The sequence below is a fragment of the Triticum dicoccoides genome, chromosome 2B (assembly GCF_002162155.2).
Source record: "Triticum dicoccoides isolate Atlit2015 ecotype Zavitan chromosome 2B, WEW_v2.0, whole genome shotgun sequence".
Classification (NCBI taxonomy): domain Eukaryota; kingdom Viridiplantae; phylum Streptophyta; class Magnoliopsida; order Poales; family Poaceae; genus Triticum; species Triticum dicoccoides.
In genome coordinates this window covers 796,131,956-796,157,387 of record NC_041383.1, presented here as the reverse complement: position 1 = coordinate 796,157,387, position 25,432 = coordinate 796,131,956, and the positions used below count along the sequence as shown (strand labels likewise).

At 44.9% G+C, this 25,432-nt stretch overlaps 1 protein-coding gene across 1 annotated transcript; it reads right to left on the bottom strand.

The window, feature by feature from the left end:
* Nucleotides 1–12: 12 nt before the first annotated feature.
* LOC119361464 (wall-associated receptor kinase 3-like) lies at nucleotides 13–3,888 on the bottom strand. Its single transcript, XM_037626656.1, has 6 exons — nucleotides 3,045–3,888; nucleotides 2,799–2,963; nucleotides 1,788–2,690; nucleotides 1,626–1,690; nucleotides 1,437–1,452; nucleotides 13–1,319 (listed from the first exon to the last, which is right to left on the bottom strand). The coding sequence occupies exons 1-6, from the start codon at nucleotides 3,856–3,858 to the stop codon at nucleotides 157–159; spliced, it is 3,126 nt and encodes a 1,041-aa protein (XP_037482553.1). The 5' UTR covers nucleotides 3,859–3,888; the 3' UTR covers nucleotides 13–156.
* Between the last annotated feature and the right edge of the window lie 21,544 nt (nucleotides 3,889–25,432).

The window sequence follows — 25,432 nt, the reverse complement described above, 5'->3', positions numbered from 1 at the left end:
CAACGACTATATGAAACAAAAGCTAGTTTAAACTACATAAAGCAACCACCGGAGGACAGGAAATTTGTCAAGCACAATTTGGCTAAGCCAACTGAGGGCATGGGCATCACTAATATAAATTTTAAGTGTGTCCATCTAACGTACATGAAAGCAAAACTACCGAGGATACTCTGCAGATGATATGAACTCTTGTTCCATACTGTGTCGTCTGGTCGACCCCTTAATGTTGCTTTCGACTTTTGTAGATGGGAATGCAATATCCAAAGTTTGCTTTCTCGATGTGTGTGCGGCTTCAAGCGTCAACTCCACTTCTCTCATGGTCGGACGATCCTCTCTTCTTAATTGTACGCATGCTACTGCTATACAGGACACTTCTTGGACTTCTTTGCCTCCTTCCTCAATAACTTGTGGATCTAATATCTGGAGCAAATTGCCTTCTTTAAACAAGGTAACAAAATGTTCAACAAGACCCTCGTCTTCTGAGGATGAATATGAAAATGGTTTCTTTCTAGTTAGCAGTTCCACAAGGACAACTCCAAAGCTGTAAACATCACTTTTCTCGGTGAGTCTCCCTGTGTAAAAGTACATAGGATCCCAGTATCCTCTCGTACCTTGAGCCCTTGTTGTAACCCTAGATATATCTACTGGAATATGCTTTGAAGCTCCAAAATCTGCCACCTTTGCTGTTAGAGTATCATCCAGAAGTATGTTAGTAGACTTGATATCTCTATGGATGATAGGTGTTGAAGCAGCCGTGTGAAGATATGCGAGAGATTTGGCAGCCTCCATGACTATCCTCAACCTGTTGCTCCAAGACAGTGATTCTGGTTCTTCGACATGAAGATGCTCATAAAGGGTCCCATTGGATATGAATTCATAGACTAACATCGGAACTTCAGTTTCAAGGCAGCAACCATAGAGTTTTACTACATTTCTATGGTTGATTTGTGATAGGATGACAACCTCATTGATAAATTCATCAATCTCTCTCTGTAATATTCTGTTTGGTTTCTTGATGGCTACAACATGTTGGTCGAGTAAAATTCCTTTGTAAACGGTACCATGGCCCCCGCTGCCAACCTCAAGATCTTTGTCAAAATTTTGTGTTGCCTTCTCTAGCTCTTTCAAGGTCATTATCATTCTTTCTGCAACACCAGCCCTTTGAGATATCAACCGTTTCAACAATTGTCCATGATTTAGCTTGAAGAACTTCCGTTTTAACGCATTTCCCCTCAAAACATCTAGTTTCACTTGAAGTAAACAATAGAATATCCCGATGCATGTCATAGAAATGATAATTCCAAACCAGATAAATAAACCTGAAAATACATAGACCTTGTTAGAATTTTCTCATAGGTGAACTGATAAAAATAATGCGGGACTTGCTAAGAAACAAAAACGGATGATTAACAAAACGTCATCCCAAAGTTGCTCACCCCCACCAAGACTTTGCTAAGAAACAAAACGAATTTGAAACAAAAAGATTACCGATTTCTATTGAGAAGAAGCCGAGCCGATCAATTAACAGTCAGAATATATATACCAATATACGTGGCAGTAGTATGTGGTACTATAATACTAGATGTAATGGGCTAGTGGCTTGATCTCAAAGAAAATACAGATACCAGTAGTTTCAAATTAAGTTGATTGATCTTGCAGCGTTGCTCACCAACATTCGACACACTTAAATCTGGAGACAAATAGTAAAATTCACTTGATTAGGTAGATGTAGGGATGGATGCTAGAGAAACAAGTAACGCAAATGAACCGTACAATGAACGTGTTACCTTCGCAGCCACCGTCGACGAGGTAAGGGTTACCGTGGCCTAACATACATTGGCAACTGTAGCCTCTGTTCCCTGGTAGGCAAAAGCTGTGCTTGTCCTTGCAGATATCGGCAGCCGCCTCCGCAGCACAATCGGGATACGAGTTGGCGTCAGCAGCGGGTAAGCCTGCCGATTGCAACACCTCCCAGTGTAAAACCAAAGGAACCTTGGGCGCAGACCTTGAGTTGTGTCCAAGCGCCTGCACCTGCTGATGGGTGACGTTGCGGTTGTCGAACCACCCTTGCTCCGCGATCAGCGCGTAAGGGGGCCGCAACACATTTTGCTCGTGATCGGCGAATCTGAAGATGAGCCTCAGCTCGTTGGACATGTCGTCCTTGGACGAAGAGATGTGCGCCTGGCAGCAGCCCACGCCATAGCAGTTCTTGTTGTCGCCGCCGTTGTTTGCAATTGGCATCCTTTCAGGTTCGTCCTCAGAGCAGAAGGTGGCGCAGCCAGTGATGATGCTCGAACCCCCAAGCAATGTCGCCTGGACGTTACACCCCACGAGGATGAGCTCGTTGCGGGCCGACAATTGGTACAACTCGTTGCCGGCCGACAGTGCGTAGAACGCGTCCCCATGGCCCGTGAAATAATCACCGAGATGGAATGAGTAAGGACGTCTGGAGACGGCGTCGATGACGGTGACGGAGCTGGTGACGCTCACTGTGGCGTTCTCGATGGAGATGTTTTGGACTTGGAAGGCCCCGTAGCCGTCGAGCAGCAGCCGTGGGGGTTGATCGCTGCTGCTGCTGCTTCCATAGTCGCAGGTGAGGTTGAAACCTGGACGGTAGCAGTACTCCGGGCCGATGCCGAACGGGTACGGCACGGCCACGTCTCCGCATGACCTGTTGCAGCTAGGACCGCCTGACCCTGACAGGTGGAAAGCAAAACTAGCTAATTAAGCAGGAAATCCTCCCCAAATTATATATGCTGTCAGTCTGCGGCGTTGATTTCCTATTAGTAAGCTCACACCATTGGCACCTTTGACCGAGGCGAAAGGGATGCAGTATCCACCGGGAGACGATGCGTTCCCATGGGTTCCTGGCGGGCATTCGCAGTCGAACCCTCCGTCCGTGTTCCTGCATATACCGTCACCGGGGCACGGGTAGTCTTCTGGCAGCTCGCACTCGTTGATATCTGCACGTACGTGAAATTTATGAGCTATGATTGAGCAGACAGACAGATCGATCAAGAAAGAATTTGAAGAATTCAGTCAACCTTTGCATCCGTCGGTGATGTAGGGATTGCCATGGTAACCTTCTTTACACCGGCTGTTGCTGCCAGCCGTAGCACCGCCCGTACCTACGTGGCACTCGCTGTTGCTGCCAGCCGTAGCACCGCCCACGCCGACCTCCCAGTCCAGCCAAAGGGGCACTGCCGCCACCGCCGGAGCGTCCTTGGAGGGGATTTTCAACAGACGGTTTAAAACCCGCCTCTGCTCGACCCATCCCTCGCTGGCCACGAACACTCGCGCCGGCATCCGTGCCTCGTCGGCGCTGCGGTTCCGACCGAACCACTCCAGCTGCACGTCGTAGGAGAAAACCGCCGCCGTCTGGTGGTTGACGACGATGGCCACGTGGCAGCAGCCTATGCCGGAGCAGAGCATGCGGCTCTCAGGCCTGGACAGCAAGGGCCCGTCTCCGTCGTCGCACAAGGAGGAGCAGCCGCCTATAGTGGCGTCTCCGTTCTTGAGCGTTGCCCGGACGTTGCAGCCTGTCAGAATGAGCTCATTCCCGGCGCCTGAGCCTGAGCCTGAGCCTGAGCCAGCTGACAGCCTGTAGGGCCGGAGGTTAACGCGGAACGAGCCGCTGACGCCGGCGGTGCGTTTGACAAGAACCTTGGACTCCAACAGGCTGATGTGGTCGACTTGCAGCATGCCGCCGTCGCCGAGCAGCAGCCAAGGGGGGTCACTTCTGCAGTCGCAGCTGAGGTTGAACCCCGGCGAGTGGTAGCAACGGGGTGGGCCCACCCCGAACGGATACGGCACGCTCACGTTGCCGCAGGTTGTGTCGCAGTCCGGCATCCCTATCATGGGCGCCGCTGCAGGAGCTGGAGCGGTGGCGGCCAGCGCCGGCAGCAGCAACAGCAGTAGCGTTGCTGCCATCAACTTCCAAGTTAGCATCATGCTAAGTTGAGCTCCTGATGAATGAATGTTGTGTACTAGTGAGTGGTGTGCTACATACATATATACGATGCGACCAACGATCACCAGGACATGGTAATATATACAGCAAAAATTGGCCTTACACTTGCTCTTAGCAATAATTACCTTTCTTTTTTGCGGGGAAGCAATAATTACCCTTGACTGGTCCCACACCTAATACGCCGTCCTACCCCAAAGTTTCGTGTACAGGATCCAGTCTTCGATTGACCGGAGACTAACAGTGTATTTAAGTACGTGCTAGTACACGAGCTTGTATTTTTTTTTCTAAAAAAGGGACAGCACTGAGTAGCGAGCGTGCCTTCTAATATCTGTCTTTGGACCATTGTTGAACCATTTTTGAAGAAATCGTTAACTGGTAACTGCTCGGTAGGTTGGCGAGTAGAGAATTAATAGGCTAATCGACAAGTTAATCGGCCATTCAGTCAATTAGTCGGACAATTTATCAGTTTATCGGCTACTCGGTAACCCTACGAGTATGGACTAATCGGCAAGTTAACTGGTTAATCGAACGAATTCTTGAATAGGGCTTTGGACTGATAAGTAATTACAGTAGGATTTAAGAAAAGAACACCGGCTAGTGCGTATGACTCGATCGAGACTGATGTCTGTCTTTGGACTGATAAGTAACTACAGTAGGATTTAAGAAAAGAACAACGGCTAGTGCGTATGACGCGATCGAGACTGATATCTGTCTTTGGACTGATAATTAACTACAGTAGGATTTAAGAAAAGAACACCGGCTAGTGCGTATGACTCGATCAAGACTGATGTCTCTTCAGTAAATAGGCAATTTCCCGATTAAATTAATCCACGAGTAAATCACTAGCATGGCATTGACTAAGTTGATGACGTACTGATTTTGATCTAAACATGCACGTACTAAGCAAACAGTAGACAAATTTACACATACTGCTAGTACTGCTAATATGAAATTAATCAGGAACGGGATAAACGAGTTATACCCTCCAGTAGGCCATGCAGAGGCCGCAGCTTTGGTGGCAGCAGCGGCGTCCTCGGCGGCCTTCTTGTCGGTTTCAGCTTTCTCGGCGGCGGCACGGTCGGGGTCGGTGGACATGGTGATGATGAAGGCGACGCGGACGTAGAGGAAGTAGACGATCGAAAGCGAGCAGCCGCGTAATCGCTGCCCAAAAACCTATTCGCCCCTCACCCCGTATAGGAACCAGAAGGGCGTGGTTTCGGAGACCTGCTCTCCCGTCGACCGTGTACGCGGTGAACGGGATGGAGTCGCCGGCGGCAACAGCAGCAGAGGAACGACGTGGGCGTGGAGGCGGAGATGTGTTCTGTTTTCGCGGCGGCTAGGGTTGGCAGTGCCCCACATATATATGTGCGGCCGCGCGTGGAGAGACGTGGGCTGAACCCACGTCCAAGTCGGTAGCCCACGATCCGAGGTCTCAGATCGTGGCCCTACCTGTCAAAGACTCTCCGTTCCTGACCGGCAAAAAGAAGCGCATAGGAGCGAGCTCGGCTCGGCTCAGTCCCGCAACCCGCGGCGCGTCGTGACGAGGCGAGGCGAGGCGTGGCGTGGCGAGGCGAGCGGAGGAGGAGGAGTGCGCGAGGGCCTCTTCTCTTCTCAAGCTCCAATAGTATGTAGAAGAGCTACCCTTATAAACCACTCCAACTTTCCTTCCACTAGCATGGTGGGACTAAACTTCCCACCACCTTGTCATGCCACCTACATGGGCCCTTAGAGATCAAATCTGAAATTGTCATATGGGCTTTAGGCCCATCTCACATTTTAACAATCCCCCACCAGATCTCAGGGGCCCACTTTGTCCTTTGTTCCAAACGCTGTTTTGATATACTAGTGTTTCAGTGAAGACCTGTTAAGGTTGAGCTTCATCTAGAGCAAGTAGCTACATTCCTTCACAACTGAACAATGGACTATGCCTTGAATTGTCAGTTTGGCGTAAAGAAGTTTCACCACATGTCTTACTAGTACTGGGCTGCCGAAGGCTGACCCCTCGGGTGGAGCATATAAGTCACACTCCTAGCCTAGTCATGAGCTTACTAGAGATCACCTCAATCTCATAGACTGTGACTAGCAGTCGGGCTCACATAGGTGTGTTCCTCCAAAGATCGCTCTGTAGGATAGCATCTTGCTTATACATATAAGCCTTGGAACACATTAAGACAGTAGTCATCCTTCCATACAGTTTCCGAGAGTATTGCATCTCCAATGGAGTGGGTTAGTAAAGTTACTCTCCTCAGTTCACCACTGGCTTGTTTCCCAGGTCCTACTTCACGGGATCTCCGATCACATAGGTTGGGTTACCACCATGGCAACTCATGTGGGTCTCATACCCATCTCTCTCGATGCACTATCTATTACTACACGTGATAGCCCTTTCGTAAAGGGATCTGCCAGATTCTTAGCCGTATGGACATAGTCCAGCGCTATCACTCCGGAGTTTCTTAATTTTCTGACAGCTTTTAATCTCATTCTTATGTGTTTGTTGGACTTCATGTTGTCCTTTGAACTCTTCACCTTGGTGATGACAGCCTGATTGTCACAGTTCATAAGGATAGCCGGAACCGGTTTATCAACCAGTGGCAAGTCCATCAAAAGATCTCGAAGCCATCCTGCTTCAACACCAGAAGTGTCTAATGCTGTTAATTCTGCTTCCATTATCGATCTCGTTAAGATCGTTTGCTTGCAAGACTTCCAGGAAACAGCACCACCTCCAAGAGTAAACATATACACAGTTGTGGCCTTCATCTCATCAGTATCAGAGATCCAATTCGCATCACTATACCCTTCAAGTACCGACGGGTCTCCGGTATAGTGAAGTCCATAGTTCATAGTACTTTTCAGATAGCGCATAACTCTTTCAACAGCATGCCAATGTACATCACCCGGTTTGGAAACAAACCGGCTCAGTTTGCTCACAGCAAACGCGATGTCAGGCCTCGTTGCGCTCGCTAGGTACATCAGTGAACCAATGATTTGAGAGTATCTCAATTGATCTTTAGCCATGCCTTTGGACTTTCGAATCAACACGCTAGGATCATATGGTGTTTGAGATGGTGTGCAGTCCGAATATCCAAAACGACTCAACACCTTCTCAACATAATGGGATTGCAGAAGTGTGATCCCACCCTCATTATCTCTCAGTAGCTTGATGTTCAAGATAACATCAGCCACACCAAGGTCCTTCATCTCAAAGTTCTGAGACAGAAACGATTTGACCTCCTCAATGACTTTGAGGTTTGTTTCGAATATCAGTATGTCATCAACATACATGCACAGTATAACTCCTTCGCCCCCACCATGGCGATAGTATACACATTTGTCAGCCTCATTAACAACGAAGCCAACAGATGTCAGAGTTGTATTGAACTTATCATGCCATTGCTTAGGTGCTTGCTTCAGGCCATATAAAGATTTCACCAACTTACACACCTTCCTTTCCTGACCATCTATCACAAAGCTATCTGGCTGTTGCATGTAGATTTCCTCATTTAGCTCTCCATTCAGAAAAGCCGTCTTAACATCCATTTGATGGACGAGAAGACCATGTGAGGCCGCCAACGAGAGTAATACTCGAATGGTGGTCAGTCTAGCCACAGGTGAATAAGTATCAAAGAAATCTTCCTCTTCTTTCTGGTCATAGCCTTTGGCCACAAGCCTGGCCTTGTACTTTTCAATCGTACCATTGGGCCTAAGCTTTTTCTTGAACACCCACTTACATCCCAATGGTTTGCAACCATAGGGACGCTCAGTGATCTCCCATGTCCCGTTAGCCATGATGGAATCCATCTCGCTACGGACCGCATCCTTCCAGTAGTCAGCTTCTGGAGAGGCATACGCTTCTGAGATAGAAGTGGGAGTATCATCCACGAGGTACACGAAGAAATCATCACCAAAGGTCTTTACAGTCCTTTGTCTCTTGCCCCTACCAAGGGTTTCCTCGTCATCCTCCTCAGGATTTTCATCATGTGTTCGTTCATAATATTCCATAGGAATGGCAGGCTCAGGAGTCTCCTCAGATTTCTGTCTAGAAGTGCTTTGTATATCTTTCATAGGAAAAATATCCTCAAAGAATGTAGCATCCTTAGACTCTATGATTGTACCGACCTTCTGGTCAGGTAACTCAGATTTCACTACTAAAAATCTATAGCCAACACTGTTCTTAGCGTAGCCCAAATTAACGCAGTCCACAGTCTTGGGTCCAAGCTTACGCTTTTTGGGGATCGGCACGTTGACTTTCGCCAAACAGCCCCAAGTACGCAAGTACGAGAGTATTGTCCTTCTCTTTGCCCATCTCTCATAGGGAGTGATCTCATTATCCTTTATCGGAACTTTATTCAGGACATGACATGCCGTCAATATAGCCTCCCCCCACCATGCCTTGGATAAACCCGACGTATCTAATATGGCGTTAACCAGATCAGTTAGAGTATGGTTTTTCCGCTCGGCAACCCCGTTTGACTGGGGTGAATAGGGAGGCGTCCTCTCATGAATAATGCCATGTTCCGCACAGAAAGAATCAAACTCACTCGAGAAGTACTCTCCACCACGATCTGAATGGAATCGTTTAATTTTCTTTTCAAGTTGATTCTCAACTTCTGCCTTATAGATTTTAAAGTAGTGTAAAGCCTCATCTTTAGTATTTAACAGATACACATAGCAATATCTAGTGGAATCATCTATCAATGTCATGAAGTATTTCTTTCCACCTTTAGTCAATACACCGTTCATCTCACAAAGATCAGAATGTATGAGTTCTAATGGTGCCAAGTGTCTCTCCTCCGCAGCCTTGTGAGGCTGGCGAGGTTGCTTAGCTTGCACACATGACAGGCACTTAGAACCTTTGGCTAAAGTGAAACTCGGGATTAAATCCAACTTAGCTAGCCGCGTCATAACACCGAAACTTATGTGACAAAGACGTGAATGCCAAACCTCAGATTCATTAACACTCGAATGAACATGGTTCACGACTTTATTACAGAAATCTGCGAGGGAAAGGCGGAGCATCCCTCCGCTCTCATAACATTTTCCAACAAATAGTCCATACTTAGTAACAACTAATTTATTAGACTCGAATACCAACTTAAACCCTTCTCTACATAAAAGGGAGCCACTAACGAGGTTCTTCTTGATGGCGGGGACATGCTGCACGTTCTTCAGTTGCACGATCCTTCCCGAAGTAAACTTCAGATCGACCGTGCCAACACCATGAACAGAAGCACTCGCGCCATTCCCCATCAATACGGACCCGTGGCCTGTGATCTGGTAAGAAGAGAACAATGAAATGTCAGCACACACATGAACACCTGCACCTGTATCCACCCACCAATCGGTGGGCTGAAACACTGAAAAACAGTAAATAAATTACCGTACCCAGATGCACCATTCTCATTGTTGCCCACAATCATGTTGACAGACTTGGAGTCCTGTCCTGACTTCTTAAACTTGTTTGGGCACTTGTTGGCCCAATGTTCAGTCGAACCACAAGTAAAGAAGCCCTCATCCTTCTTGTTCTTCTTGAAGGTCTTCTTACCCTTCTTCTTGAAGTCGGTATTCTGTTGGACACCGTTCTTTCCCTTGAACTTGTGGGAATTGAAGTTCCTCTGGTTCACCATGTTGGCAACAGAAGTCCCTTCGGCCCCTTTTCAGTGCGAGTCCTTTGCCCTCGAATTCTGCTCAACACTCAGATGGCCAATGACATCCTCCACAGAGAATTCACGCCTCTGATGTTTCAGAGTGGTGGCAAAGTTCCTCCAGGAATTGGGGAGCTTAGCGATTATGCAGCCCACGACAAACTTGCCCGGTAACTCGCACTTCAGAAGCTCAAGCTCCTTAACAATGCATATTATCTCATGAGCCTGCTCCAGTACAGGACGGTTCTCAACCATCTTGTAGTCGTGGAACTGCTCTATAATATACATCTCGCTCCCTGCATCGGCGGCCCCGAACTTAGATTCGAGCGCCTCCCACAAGTCCTTGGCGACATGCACATGTAAATATGCGTCGACCAGTTTATCTCCGATCACGCTAACAACTACTCCGAGAAACACAGTGGTTGCCTCCCTGAACGCCTTCTCCTGTTCAGGAGCAATCGTTCCCGTGGACACACCGGTGACCCAGAACACGTTCATAGCCGTGAGCCATAAAGTGGTCTTTGTCTGTCAACGCTTAAAATACGTACCGGTAAACTTATCCGGTTTCAGTGCTGCGGCAAAGCCACTTGCCGAAAAATTCCTACACATACTAGGTTTTTGGATTGTTCAGTAAATAGGCAATTTCTCGATTAAATTAATCCACGAGTAAATCACTAGCATGGCATTGACTAAGTTGATGACGTACTGATTTTGATCTAAACATGCACGTACTAAGCAAACAGTAGACAAATCTACACATACTGCTAGTACTGCTAATATGAAATTAATCAGGAGCGGGATAAACGAGTTATACCCTCCAGTAAGCCATGCAGAGGCCGCGGCTTTGGTGGCAGCAGCGGCGTCCTCGGCGGCCTTCTTGTCAGTTTCAGCTTTCTCGGCGGCGGCACGGTCGGGGTCGGTGGACATGGTGATGATGAAGGCGACGCGGACGTAGAGGAAGTAGACGATCGAAAGCGAGCAGCCGCGTAATCGCTGCCCAAAAACCTATTCGCCCCTCACCCCGTACAGGAACCAGAAGGACGTGGTTTCGGAGACCTGCTCTCCCGTCGACCGTGTACGCGGTGAACGGGATGGAGTCGCCGGCGGCAACAGCAGCAGAGGAACGACGTGGGCGTGGAGGCGGAGATGCGTTCTGTTTTCGCGGCGGCTAGGGTTGGCAGCGCCCCACATATATATGTGCGGCCGCGCGTGGAGAGACGTGGGCTGAACCCACGTCCAAGTCGGTAGCCCACGATCCGACGTCTCAGATCGTGGCCCGCGGCGCGTCGTGACGAGGCGAGGCGAGGCGAGGCGAGGCGAGGCGAGGCGTGGCGTGGCGTGGCGAGCGGAGGAGGAGGAGTGCGCGAGGGCCTCTTCTCTTCTCAAGCTCCAATAGTATGTAGAAGAGCCACCCTTATAAACCACTCCAACTTTCCTTCCACTAGCATGGTGGGCCTAAACTTCCCACCACCTTGTCATGCCACCTACATGGGCCCTTAGAGATCAAATCTGAAATTGTCATATGGGCTTTAGGCCCATCTCACATTTTAACAATGTCTGTCTTTGGACTGATAAGTAAGTACATTAGGATTTAAGAAAAGAACACCGGCTAGTGGGTAGTGCCTCCCAATGACTCCATCCAAACTAATGTCTCTCTCGGACGATCCACTATGCCCCCTTTTCCCGCCTTGCACCCATCAGCATCATTGCATACATCATGCATCCAATTAAGCTTACGCATTACTGGTCACCGACCTGACCAACGCACTACACTTACGGAAGATTTTCTGCTTACATGATGACATTTTATTTTCCAACCAAGCATCCCTTTCCATTAATTTCTCAGCAATTCAGATCGACCACCTGCAGCAGCACGATCTACAGCAGGATCAGTGGCATTCATGTTCCCTGTTACGATCATGTAAGAGCAAACACATGGTGAGAAGTAGATGTTATATTTAGTAATATTGAGCTTCTTATGAAATATGTTATGATCATGTTATATTCATTACGAAGTCAGAGACTTTGTAATGAACTTGTTGTTTTGGTTTAACAAAATATATAAACGGTTTTATGTTGGCATATATGTGTTTGTTTGCTTATAGCCCTATTATAGTCTTTATTATTTTCTGTCATGCCGTACTCATGCATAACTTTTCTTGCATGCCGTCCTACCCAAAGTTTCGTGTACCGGATCCAGTCTCAGATTGACCGGAGACTAATAGCGTACTTTAACTACGTGCTAGTACATGACCTTGTAATTTTTTTTCTAAAAAGGGACAGCAGTGAGTAGCGAGGGTGCCTCCTAATGTCTGTCTTGTGACTGATAAGTAACTACAGTAGGATTTAAGAAAAGAACACCGCCTAGTACGTATGACTCGATCGAGAGACCGACGTCTCTCTCGGACAGACCACTATGCCCCCTTTTCCCGCCTTGCACCCATTAGCACCATGCCACCAATTACGCTTAGCGCGTGGCCGGTCACCGTCGGGACGAGACCCAGCCTACCGACCAACACGCTAAACTTACGGAAGATTTTCGGCTTACATGATGACATTTTATTTTCCAACTGAGCATCCCCTTTCCATTAACAAAAATACAGAGTTCATGATCAATACAAGCCAGATTAGAAGGAGGAAAATAAGGGGAGGCGGTTTGGTGCATTGCCAGGAAAAACCCGCCACGAACAATTCAATGAAAGAAGACAAAAAACCAAGTCTAACCAGCAGCGAAAAAGGAAACTATCTAGGCTACCCTGCACATCGCAACAACGCTAAACTCCAAGCAAATGGAACCACCAAAGCTATTAGAACCAAAAGACATCTCAGCCATGAAATCACACGCCAGTGGTTTGTCCCGCACCCAGCGCAGCCGTTGCAGGCTTCATCTAACGAGCGAGTGTCGTTGCTTCCTTCATCAGCACCCGGACACCTCTTTGGAACACATTTTTGCCGGCGCCCTTGAGAAGACTTCCACAGTACAACATAAATGAACAAACGGTGAAGATGGCCTCCGCATAAGAACGCATAACATGATTCTCAAAGGTTATCTTTTTCCTGAGGGTCCAAATACCCAATCATACAGCAGCAACACACATCATATCTCTACTCGTAAAAGGGGGTTGGTAGGCCGGTACGCGTGGTTTATTTTCGCCTCCACATCCCACCACCCCATCCATGCTAGATTTTTTTTCTCTCTCCCAATAAAAAAGCGGATCGATTCATCCGACCTTTCTTCGGTTTTTCGTGCTTGCTTCGGCATGTACCGATTCAATTCTACCATATAAATATTAGGTAATTAATAATTTAGAAATCGCATCATATATGTGAGATCACCTTCCTAAAAGATGGACAAAAGATTTTTTTTCTCAATAACCTTCCAAATCTCTACTCCTAAAAGGAGAGTTGATACACCGGTATGCACGGTTTATTTTCGCCTCCACATCCTACCATCCCCTCCATGTCACTACACTAGTAGAAAACGGGTTAGTAGTCCCGGTTTGTAAGTGCCTTTAGTCCCGGTTGTGTAACCGGTACTAAGCAATCGGGACTAAAGCCCCACCTTTAGTGGCCGCTAAAGGTGCTCCACGTGGCCGCTACACAGCTCTTAGGCAGGAGGACCTTTAGTCCCGGTTGGTAACACCAACCGGGACTAAAAGGCCGCAGGGGTTTTGAAGGGTTTAGGGGTTTCATATTGTGTTTCCCTTTTCTTTTTCTGTTTACCATTCAATTCTTTTTCATTTAGGGTTTTCATTTTATGATATCCTTCAACTCGATGCTAGCTGCTACATATAGCAATGAAGGAACCAATACACAACATCATCATGAATATATATATATGGAGAAGTGACCTCTCTTTCTCCGTGCTTGGTCGAACAACAAGTTTTCGTATATCTATTTGACGCTACTACATATAGTACACGTTCATGCAGATATACAATATAACATCTCTTACGAACCCTAATATCTAATTACCGAAATCACATTCCAAATACCGATGGTATTCTCCGTTTTTAGGTATGACCTCTTGAAGAAAGAATCCTGCCAATTCCTCTTGAATTGCTCGTATGCGATCCTTTGGTAGGAGTTCGTCCCACTTCCGTTGGATATAATTTAAAGAATGGGGTCAATATATATGAATGAAACTCAACACAATTGATGGTAACAAAATAAAATTGTGAATATTGTTTACGTACATTAAGTTATTCTAAAAATCTGCCCGTCTCACGGGTCGTCTGGTGAATGAACTCGCAAACATAGTATCCACATATATTATTCCTGGCTTTCTGCCTCAAGCATTTTACAAAAGAATAGAGTTCAATCAAAATAATACTAAAACATGATAATGATATTGAATTTAGAATCAAAGAGAGATGTGCAAAACTAGCTAGTACTACTTACATTGGGGTATCGAAATCGTAGCTCCTTTTTTCATTCACCCCTAGCCTGCTTGGTGAACTCTTTCCAAACCCTGTCCGGCAACGAAAATGAATAAATAAGTTATTAATTACTTGATATGAGGAAATAAACAAAAATTGCCGATATAGTGCGATAATGATTGAACTTACTTCTGGAGCATTTCACTCATGTCCGACCACATCTTAGGGTCTTTACGTTTTGAGTCCATGACAATTACTACTCCTGCATCAAGCTGAATGACTAGCAGAATAAAGTGGAACATGCGCACGCTCATCAATTACACTTAACCTCGAGTAAGCGAAATAGAATGTGCACAAGACAGTAACACTCACTTGAAGTTGTAATTAAATAGTATTTCCCTTCTATTTTGTTGTCCAATTAATGCCTTTAGGAAGTTTTTCTCCGTATCCTTGGTGTTGTGTGCTATCGTATATTCATTCATGGTATTTGGGTTAATGAACCCAATGTCATAGATTTGTCCTCTTTTGCATTCGAGAATCTTCAATCTGCATAATATAGTGAGGATAATTATGCATGCAATGAACGAGCTGAGCTAGAGACTTAATTACAGAAAGTATATATACTTACAGACAATAGGAACTGACGATAGTTTTGTCGAGGGCGTCTTGATTGTATAACTGAAATAATTCTTCAAATTCAACGTAGATCGCCACGACTCCATTGAAGTAATGCTCATCTCTAACTCCCACCAAGAGAAAGTTGCTCCCTTCCTTTGAGGCTTCCATGTACCACTCGTGCAATCTTCGCATTTGTGTTGGTAGAAGCCGGACCTCCTCAGGTCTAACGAGAGGCTTCCCGTGATGGTATCTAAAGGCCAACTCAGCCATGGAGAACTGTACCTCATTGCCTAAGTAATCACCAAGAGTGAAATCAAGATTATCGGCCGCTACCCACGGATCATTAGCGATATCGGTAAACAGCTTGCGCGGGGGCACGATTTGTTTTCCTGTTGGCCGACCTAGGGAACTGTTTTCCCCCTTGCACTATTTCTACTTCCCGACCGCACATGTTCTGTATATGACTTTACAATAGGGCGGTCATAGTCTGATAGCAGCGGAGGCGGTGGTGGTCGCTTAAGGTTTTCCAGATAGGACTTCACTTTTACAGGATCTATTTTCTCCTTTGGATTGGGACGGGTCGGCGCAAGCTGGTGTTTCACATCGGCATCCACGACATTCTTGACTTTCTCATCACTCATGTGTATGGTAACTTGGCAGGAGCCTCATTGACACTTATTGTACCTGATTTGGATTTCTTCGCAGTTGTACTACTAGCCACCGGAGCGGCGGCTCTCTTCCGCCGGTGCTGAAGTGGCGGAGGAGGCGGAGTGAGCTGACGCGGTGGATTCTGCTGAGGGGCCTCCTCCAGCGGAGTGTGCTGACGTGGTAGAGACAGCAGAGGCAGCAGAGTGTGTTGACGCGGTGGAGACGGTTGGGGCAGCGGAGATAGAGCTGGACTGTGAGGAGTCTGCTGAGGGGCCTCCTCCAGCGGAGTCTGCTGACGCGGCGTCTAATGTGGAAGCACGATGTGTTCCTTTCTCCATAGAATGATTGTCCTTCTGGCATCTCCCAGATGAGTCTCCCCTTCACCTGTTGGGTACTCAAGCTCCAACTGCTCAAATCCATTGATAACTGCATCCACCCCGACAACAGCATAGCCATCTGGAATCAGAGAGAAATGGTAAGTTCCATCAGGTACACAAGGTAAGGCATAGCTGACCTCCACCTTCAAGGATATGTTCATGCATGTCGCATGTAGATCACAATGTTCCCTCTGCGTGATATCATCCACAGGGTAGCGAGGAGCTATGATATTAGGCCGAACGAGCTCCGTGGAAGCCACACTGCTTTTCCACTAAGATTGTGGGGTAGCTCCATGGGCAGTATCGAATGAAGGATCTTCGTGCCGCTGAGATGATGGGTCGGTAGCTCGCTGGCTGGTAAGTGCCTCTATTTGCTTCTGCTGCAACGCTACTATTTCTTCTACCTTCTGCAGTCGGTCTGCATCATGTTTCTTCTTCTCCCTCGGCTTCTATAACTGTCACTGCTGTCGGGAAACTGAACCTTCCATGAAACGGAGCCTGATGTGCCTCGTGTTCGTCCAGGGTGTTTAGGATTACCGTGGGCGTGTGTCAGCTCGTCCTTCTCTCTGTCGGGATGGAACTTCCCCTCCTGCACGTCCTTCGTTGCAGCTTGAATGGCTTTGACGAGTGTTGCAAGTTGAGCTTTTGTATAAACACACTTCTCTATTTCTGGGTTCAAAGTTCCCCCATGCCCGAAGAACCAAGTCCTTGCCCGTTCAGTCCAGTCCAATGTCTCTGGATGGACCCCTTTATCAAGCAGGTCGTTCTCAACTTTATCCCACTTTGGTCGGGTAGCCTTCTAGCCACCTGACCCCGTAACATGGTGATATTCCTTCTTTGCAGCATTTTGCTTATTTATAATTGACCTTTTCTTACCTGCCTCCGATGTCTTGTACTCCACAAATGCGGGCCAGTGATCTTTTAAATTCTCATCTGCTCCAGTGAATGTTGGAGTCTTCCCTTTCAGGACATACTTCTCGTGCAATCGTTTCTTCCAGATGTTAAATTGTTGGGCCATCTTCTTAAGAGCCCACGCCTTGACTTTTTGCTCCACCTCTGGCGATAGAGTGAAATTTGTCATGAGCATATTCCAAAGCTCATCTTTGGATCTATCGTCGACATAAGAAACCCCATCTGCCTTTGGCTTATTCCATTCTTGAATGCTGATCGGGATGTTGTCCCTAACAACAACTCCGCACTGACTTATAAATCGGTCTGCGGCCCGCTTGGGACCAGTCGGTTTGCCATCTGCAGTGAGTTCTTCGATCGTGAAACTTTCATTCTCGCCCAACCTTTTCTTCGGGCCTCGACTCTTTATAGAAGTTTGGCTCGATCCGGAGGGCTAAAAGAAGAAATAAGTGTCAACATCCAAGTAGGGATGTAAATGGTACGGATAATTTCCGCTCCGAATCCGCATCCGCATCCATTTTTGAGGATATGGTATGCAATTATGTGAATCCGCCGGATATGGATGCGGATACGGATTTCGATCAATCGGATATCCGACGGATATGGTAGCGGATTTGGTATCCCTAGTATCCGGCGGATGTGGATTATCCGCTATTTTTTGCGGATTATCCGAGGTAGGAAAACCAGATTATATCCGATAAAATAAGCCCAGACGAGACGGTCCATATAAGCCCATTAAAGTTAGTAATTGTTGATTTGCACTAACCCGATATACTCCTACCATAATGGCGTACACAATCACCGCTTGTAAAATTGGTAGCACAACGACAATAGCGCATACATACCCCTCTCTCCATTGCCAATTTGCCATCTTGCATTGGATTTACATCCCTACATCCACCATACATGACATTGGGCAAGTTTGTAGTAGTCGAGTAGGCTTTATGTTAATAGACTACAAAACACTGAATTTATGATGTTTAATGTCTTACTTGCCGATCCTTCTAAGATACTAATTACTTTGATAAGTAAAAAGTGACTGATTACTTTTGTATTGTTATTTTTTTATAGATCGTCTGAAAAAGATATTGGGGAAAAGATCAACATCTGCAAGAACAAGTGCAGTTGAGAGTATGGTTGTATCACCCCCAGCTGAAAGTCGAGATGAAGAGCCACGGAATATTGGCAGTGGCAATGAAGTTGAAAATGAAGTGGTTGATCTGGAGGGCGATAATCAGGATGCCAGAGTAGATGAGCCTGTAGGGAAGAAACAAAAGAAGACCACATCAGAATGTTGGGACCATTTTGATAAGTTTTTCAAGATGGTGGTGGTAGATGGCAAGAAAGTTAAGGAAGCATGGGCTAAATGCAAGTACTGCACTTATGATGCAAGGAGAAATAGCAGGAATGGGACATCAGTCTTCTTGAACCATATTAAGATGCATAGTGTGAAGTCAGGCCAACAGTTGCTCAAAGTAGAGAAGAAGGAACATGGTTCTGTTGCTGTTGAGGCTTATAAGTATGATCAAGAGTCTTCCTTGAGAAAGCTCTACTTGGCAATAATCATGCATGAATATCCCTTCAATATTGTTGAGCATGAATACTTCCGTGACTTCATCAAATCCTTGCGCCCTTCATTTCCTCTGAAGAATCGTAACACTGTTAAAAATGAAATAGTGGCTATGTTTCAAACAGAGAAGGATAAGTTGTATGAGTATTTCAAAACAATTAACTGTCATTTTAGCACCACAATGGACATGTGGACATCAAATCAGAATAAAGGGTACATGTGTGTCACTGTGCATTGGATTGATGATGAATGGATTATTCAGAAAAGGATCATCAAATTTATGCATGTAGAAGGGCGCCATACTGGTCTTAACATGTCTGGAGAATTTCTTGCTTGCATTTTGCGATGGTTTATTGAGAAAAAAATGTTTTCTCTTACTTTGGACAATGCATCTTCAAATGAAGTTTGTGTTAAACATGTCATTAGTAAACTGAAAGAGTACTCCCCTCTAGTATGTGATGGTGAATTCTTTCATGTGAGATGTGCAAATCATGTTCTTAATTTGGTTGCTAGAGATGGTCTTGATCAGATTTCAAATGCAGTTTGGGGTGTTAAGGCATTTGTTTTGGCAGTAAAATCATCGCCTCAGTTGGAGGAGGAATTCTATAAGTGTGCATCTGAGTGTGGGTTGCCCACAGAAAAAGGTCTACGGTTGGATGTCCAAACAAGGTGGAATTCCACATACCACATGTTGAGTGATGCCCTATATTATAAGAAGGCCTTTGATAGGTTGCATGAGATTGACAAAAAGAAGTTTGACAAGTTTGCTCCAACAGCTGATGATTGGGACAAGGCTCTTACCCTCTGTAGATGCTTGAAGAAGTTTGATGATCTCACTACTCTACTATCAGGTAATCAATATCCAACAGCAAACTTATTCTATAAAGGCTTCTGTGAGATCAAGGCTTTAATTTCTGGTTGGCGTAAAAGTAGTGATACTACTATTAAAAAGATGGCAGTTTCTATGCAAACTAAATTTGATAAGTACTGGAGGAAGTCGAATCTTGCTCTTGCGGTTGCCTTCTTTCTTGACCCTAGATACAAGAGAAGTGGAATTGAACATTACATGAGAAAGGTTCATGGGGAACTACTGTATCGTGGTAAAGTAGAAGAGTTGGTTATTGCTGTGAAGCAGATGTACCAAGCATATGCTTCTAAATATTCACAGAGCACTGATGGACCTACCTATACTACCACTTCCCAAGAAGGCAATACTGATCTTATGGTAGAAGATGAAGATGATTATTTTTTGTCTCAGCAGGGCACTCATGGGTCTAATGAAGGTGACACTGACTTGGATAAGTACATGGCAGAAGCTACAGTAAGGCTTTCAAAGGTTGCTTTTGAGAACTTTGACATCTTATCATGGTGGAAAACACATCAAGATGTATATCCTGTGTTAGCAATGCTTGCTCGTGATGTTTTGGCCATACAAGTGTCCACCGTTGCCTCGGAAGCAGCTTTCAGTGCCGGTGGTCGTGTTATTGATCCATTCCGCAGTCGTCTTGACCCCCATGTGGTGGAAGCATTAATATGTACAAAAGACTGGGTTGCTGCATCTAGGAAAAATGACAATAAAAGAGGGGATAGACTTGGTTCTATTGTGAATGACTTGGAGGTTGTGGAAACCCTTGTTGCTAATATGAGTCTGGAGGAAAAGCTTGACGAAAAGGTAAGGCTCTGCCCTCTCTACCACTCTTACTCATTTTGCAAGAGACTTGCCTTCATGATGATTAATGCCCTATACATGATCTAATGCTAATATATTTCCGGGACTTTGTAGCAACAAGAAGAAGCTGGCAGTGATGATGACAATTTTGATTATACCATGAGTACTTCAACTTTAGGGGAGAGGCTAGCTATGCAAGTATGTCTGATTACCTCTTGAACATTACTGCTATTTTATTTATGTAAAATAATAACAATATTTTCCTTAACTTGCATGCTGCTGATACATAGGATAATCAAGGAACCGATATTGAATAAGAGGCTGATCACCTGCATCCGGAGCAAGAAGTTTAGGTATGTAGTTATAACGACAATTCTTTGATGTATATTAGTATATATTACCAGTCTGTATCCTCTTTGGACATATGGATTAATTTTACTAATATATGCCTTTTATATGTGTGCTGCTACGTGATAGTTACGAATCACATGCCGATCAGATTAGAGATACATTTATATATGCATCTGTACCCATGATTGGATATGTATGTTGCTAGTTACCGGTCAGATGTCAATATAATTTAATTAGTCATGTATGTATAGTACGTGCATCCATGCATACAATATCTGATGCTTGATGTTTCTCTTCTCTATATATACACATACGCTAAGAAGTTTCAAATTAATCATGTGGATATATACACATCAGAGTTGATGCATGTGTGTTCGAACTACTTAATTGTCCACAACCAAGTATAAATAATTTCTCTGATTGTCAAGTGTAGCATCTAATGATCTAATATCTCTTATCATTCTCACAGGGTGATGCCAGTGGATTGGAAGAACACCATGTCGAAGAGAAATCAAGGATGATTACCGGCTTCTACTTGATCGAATACTTGCCTTTCATAATAAATAAAAACTTCGATTGAATTAAGTTTTTCTTAAGTACGACCTTCGTCTTGGGCTCTATGTGTAATGCTATCAGCATTTTATCGGTACTGCATATTGTTGCTATACTGGTGATTTATAACTTTAGAACGCCACTCTCTAGTGTTACGCGCTTGGATGAAAACATGTTTTCATATTGTTGCTTAGTAGAAATAAATCATGTCTTTGCACGTATCATCCGATAATTTTTATCCGTTTCCTGTCCGAATTTACTCCGCCTCCGCTCCGTATCCGTAGTCCGACATAATCCGCATTCGAATCCGCATCCGGTCATTATCCGCTCCGCTCCGAATCCGGCCAAAAAATATGGTAAAGGATATGGTAAAAGCATTATCCGATCCGATCCGATCCGTTTACATCCCTACATCCAAGTTAGCATCATGCTAAGTTGAGCTCCTGATGAATGAATGTTGTGTACTAGTGAGTGGTGTGCTACATACGATGTGACAAATGATCACCAGGACATGGTAATATATACTACTCGTACAACAAAAATTGGCCTTACACTTGCTCTTAGCAATAATTACCTTTTTTTGCAGGGAAGCAATAATTACCCTTGACTGGTCTCACACCTAATACGCCGTCCTACCCCAAAGTTTCGTGTACTGGATCCAGTCTCCGATTGACCGGAGACTAACAGTGTATTTATACGTGCTAGTACATGAGCTTGTATTTTTTTTCTAAAAAGGGGCAACACTGAGTAGCGAGCGTGCCTCCTAATGTCTGTCTTTGGACTGACAAGTAACTACAGTAGGATTTAAGAAAAGAACACCGGCTAGTGCGTAGTGCCTCCTGATGACTCGATCGAGACTGATGTCTCTCTCGGACGGTCCACTATGCCCCCTTTTCCCGCCTTGCACCCATCAGCATCATTGCATACATCATGCCTTCAAATAAGCTTACGCATGACCGGTCACCGACCTGACCAACGCGCTACACTTACGGGAGATTTTCTGCTTACATGATGACATTTTATTTTCCAACCAAGCATCCCTTTCCATTAATATCTTAGCGAAACAGATCGACCATGTGCAGCAGCACGATCTGCAGCAGGATCAGTGGCATTCATGTTCCCTGTTACAATCATGTTAAGAGCAAACACCTGATGAGAAGTAGATGTTATATTTTGTAACATTGAGTTTCTTATGAAATATGTTATGATCATGTTATATTCATTAGGAAGTCAGAGACTTTGTAATGAACTTGTTATTTTGGTTTAACAAAATATGTGAATTGCTTTATGTTATTATATATGTGTTTGTTTGCTTATAGCCCTATTATGGTCTTTATTATTTTCCGTCATGCGGTACTCATGCATAACTTTTCTTGCATGTCGTCCTACCCCAAAGTTTTGTGTACTAGATCCAGTCTCAGATTGACCGGAGACTAATAGCATACTCTAACTACGTGCTAGTACATGAGCTTGTAATTTTTTTTCTAGAATGGGACAGCAGTGAGCAGCGGGCGTGCCTCCTAATGCATCATGCCTCCACGCGTGGACGGTCACCGTCGGTACCAGACCCAGCCTCCCAGCCAATGCGCTACACTTAAGAAAGATTTTCTGCTTACTTGATGACATTTTATTTTCCAACCGAGCATCTCTTTCCATTAATTTCTTAAAGAAATAGACCGACCACGTGCAGCAACACGATCTGCAGCAGGATCAGTGGAATTCATGTTCCCTGTTTCTTGACGCGTACCAGAAACAATATCACAAACGGTACAAGGGAAAGAAGTGCGAATAAACATACACAATCCAAGCATAAGTAGATAAAAGAAAATGCAAAGCTTACCTTAGTCACAGAGCCAATCTCCTAAGCAGATCAAACGACGAGCCAAACTCGATTATGGATTGATATCGGCAATTTCTAGGAAAAAAAAGTGTAACGTAAGCCAAGCATACAGGTTAATTTTAAGAGCAAACACATGATGGGAAGTATATGTTATATTTAGTAACATTGAGCTTCTTATGAAATATGTTATGATCATGTCATATTCATTACGAAGTCAGGGACTTTGTAACGAACTTGTTACTTTGATTTAACAAAATATTTGAACTGTTTTATGTTATTATATATGTGTTTGTCTGCTTATAGCCCTATTACGGTCTTTATTATTTTCTGTCATGCCATACTCATGCATAACATTTCTTGCATGCCATCCTACCCCAAAGTTTTGTGTATTGGATCTAGTCTCCGGTTGACCGGAGACTAATAGCGTACTTTAAGTACGTGCTAGTATATGAGCTTGTAATATTTTTTCTAAAAAGAGGCAGCAGTGAGTAGCAAGCGTGCCTGCTATTGCTTGTCTTGGGACTGATAAGTAACTACTTCCTCTATTCCAGTGGTGTCAAAAAAAGAAAAGAACACCGACTAGTGGATAAAGAGAAGGTGCCTCCTGATGACTCGATCAAGACTGATGTCTCTCTCGGACGGTCCACTATCCCCCCTTTTCCCGCCTTGCACCCATCAGCATCATTGCATGAGTGAGATGGTCCAGACTCTAGAGTGACATGTACTCAAATATTTGTGCCTGAGATGGTTTCACATGTACTCAGATCTTTATGCCTGGGATGGTCTAACTAGATGTGTGCTCAACTATTTATGTGTGGGATGGTCCAGTTTCACATCTACTCAGATCTTCATGCCTGGGATGGTCTAACTTGACGTGTGCTCAACTATTTGTCTGGGATGTTCAGTTTGACACACTTGAATGAGATGGCATAAATTTAATGTGTTTACAAATATTGTGATGGATGTTGGCAAAAAAATTAGGGGCCAACATGTTCAATTTTTGCTTGTAGAAGCCACTATTTGTTCTCAAGTATACATGCAACAGATATGTGCAAAGATGGGGCCTCAACGTTGAGAGGATTTGAAAATTAGTCTTATTTACCGAGGACAAAACGATTAAATATGAGAAAGTTGAGGTGATTACTGTAAAAAATGTGTTTTATATCTACATATTAGCAGGGGGTTTTCCATAAAATTTCCATGAAGTGGACTGGGATGTCTCCACTAGAATATGGGCCATCCATCTTTGATCTGACGGCCCAGGATGGATTTTTCTATTCTTCTACCACAAGGCTATTTTCTATTGTAGTTGCTCCCTGCCACATGTCTGCCCAGTGACGTATTGAAGAATGATCCACAGGACTGCCTACCCCGTATGTAGCCACTTTCTTACAAAGAGTGTATATTTTTGGATAATATTTTTTTGGAATATATTTCCTACTGTTTAGGAATATGATCCTCATTTTAAATGTGCTCACGTATGGCTCCTTTGAGATGTCTATAGTATACTTCAAGCTTATTTATGTCGGGTGGTTAGGATATACAAAGTTAACTAATTACTTGACGCCACATGAAAAATACATGTGGCCATAAAACAAAAATACTATAAAATATCGGTGCATATCTTAGTGGGGCTGTACAAAGCCTTTCTAAGAGCATCTCTAGCAGACCCCTTAAAATGGCAAACTGTAAAACTGAGATACAGATTGAAAAAAATACGTGTTAAGGGTTCGTTTTAGCTACGGCCGAACAGATACCATAAAACAAACTGTGCAACTGGGATAAAGAGCTCCTTCCTCCAGTACGGCCGCTGTCGCCCCAGCCGGCCGCGCCCCGTCGCCCGGCCGTGCCCCGTCGCCTGACGGCCGTGCCCCGTCGCCTGTCGGCCGCGCCCCGTCCCTGCCGGCCGCTCCCCATCGCCACGCCAGCCGCGCCTAGCCTCGTCGGCCACGCCCCGTCGCCTCCGCCGTCCGCGCCTTGCTCTATTGCAAGCCGCGACGGCCGAGCCGTGCCCCTTTGCCTGCCGTGCTGGAAGGATTCCGGCGGCCAGGTTGAGGTCATGGGAGGCCACGACGATGTCGAGCTTGTCCAATTCGAACCGGTGGTAATTGATTGTGGCGTCTAGCGGCCTTTTCCGGTGTGCGGTGATAAATTCCGGTGAGTTTAGGGTGGATTCCGGCAAACTTCACGGCAGCGAGTTTGCTCCTACGAGGTTTGACCGGTATACGGGGCCCCCTAGATTCGGCCTTCCAACCTTCAAATATAAGGGTTTTGGGTGTGCATTTTCGGTGGCCCTTAAAAAATTTACAGGTTGGACCACTTTTACGGTTTCTGTTCTGGACACTTTTTTCGACAAAAACTGTAAAATGCAAAAATTATAAGGCTTTGATAGCTTATACCGGATCTGCTAGGGATGCTTTAATATATCACTGCAAGTACAAGGCTACTGAAAGGGTCACAGCCACACGAAAAGCAGGTACTGCTCGTGAACATGAATGAATTAGGAAAACAGATAGAGAAGGTGATTCTTTTTGTTATGATCTCCCTTTGTGTATACATATTTTTTTTTCTAAATATATGCATATTACTAATCCCCTTGTTCCATATATGCATATATTTTTTATAAATGTCAAACTTTGTAGAGATTGACCAAGTTTATTGAGAAAAATACCAACATTAATAGTACCAAATTAATACAATATAAAAGCTAACCCATGTTGTATGCAATGACATTTATGATATCCATTTGGTATTATAGGTAATTAATAAACTGGGTCAAAGTTGACAAAGCTTTAATTTAGAGGGAAAAAAATACCAACCACATTTTGGAATGGAGAGGGTATGAAACATTTTTGCAAGATAAAAGTTAACTAAATTTTACACGGTCAATGCATATACTTCTGCATA

Coding starts and splice junctions, on each gene's coding strand:
- LOC119361464 (XM_037626656.1), bottom strand. CDS start 3,858: ATGATAGGGATGCCGGACTGCGACACAACCTGCGGCAACGTGAGCGTG. Junction 2,691..2,798: donor CTCGGTCAAAGGTGCCAATG/GTGTGAGCTTAC, acceptor TGTCAGGGTCAG/GCGGTCCTAGCTGCAACAGG. Junction 1,691..1,787: donor CGTCGACGGTGGCTGCGAAG/GTAACACGTTCA, acceptor ATTTGTCTCCAG/ATTTAAGTGTGTCGAATGTT.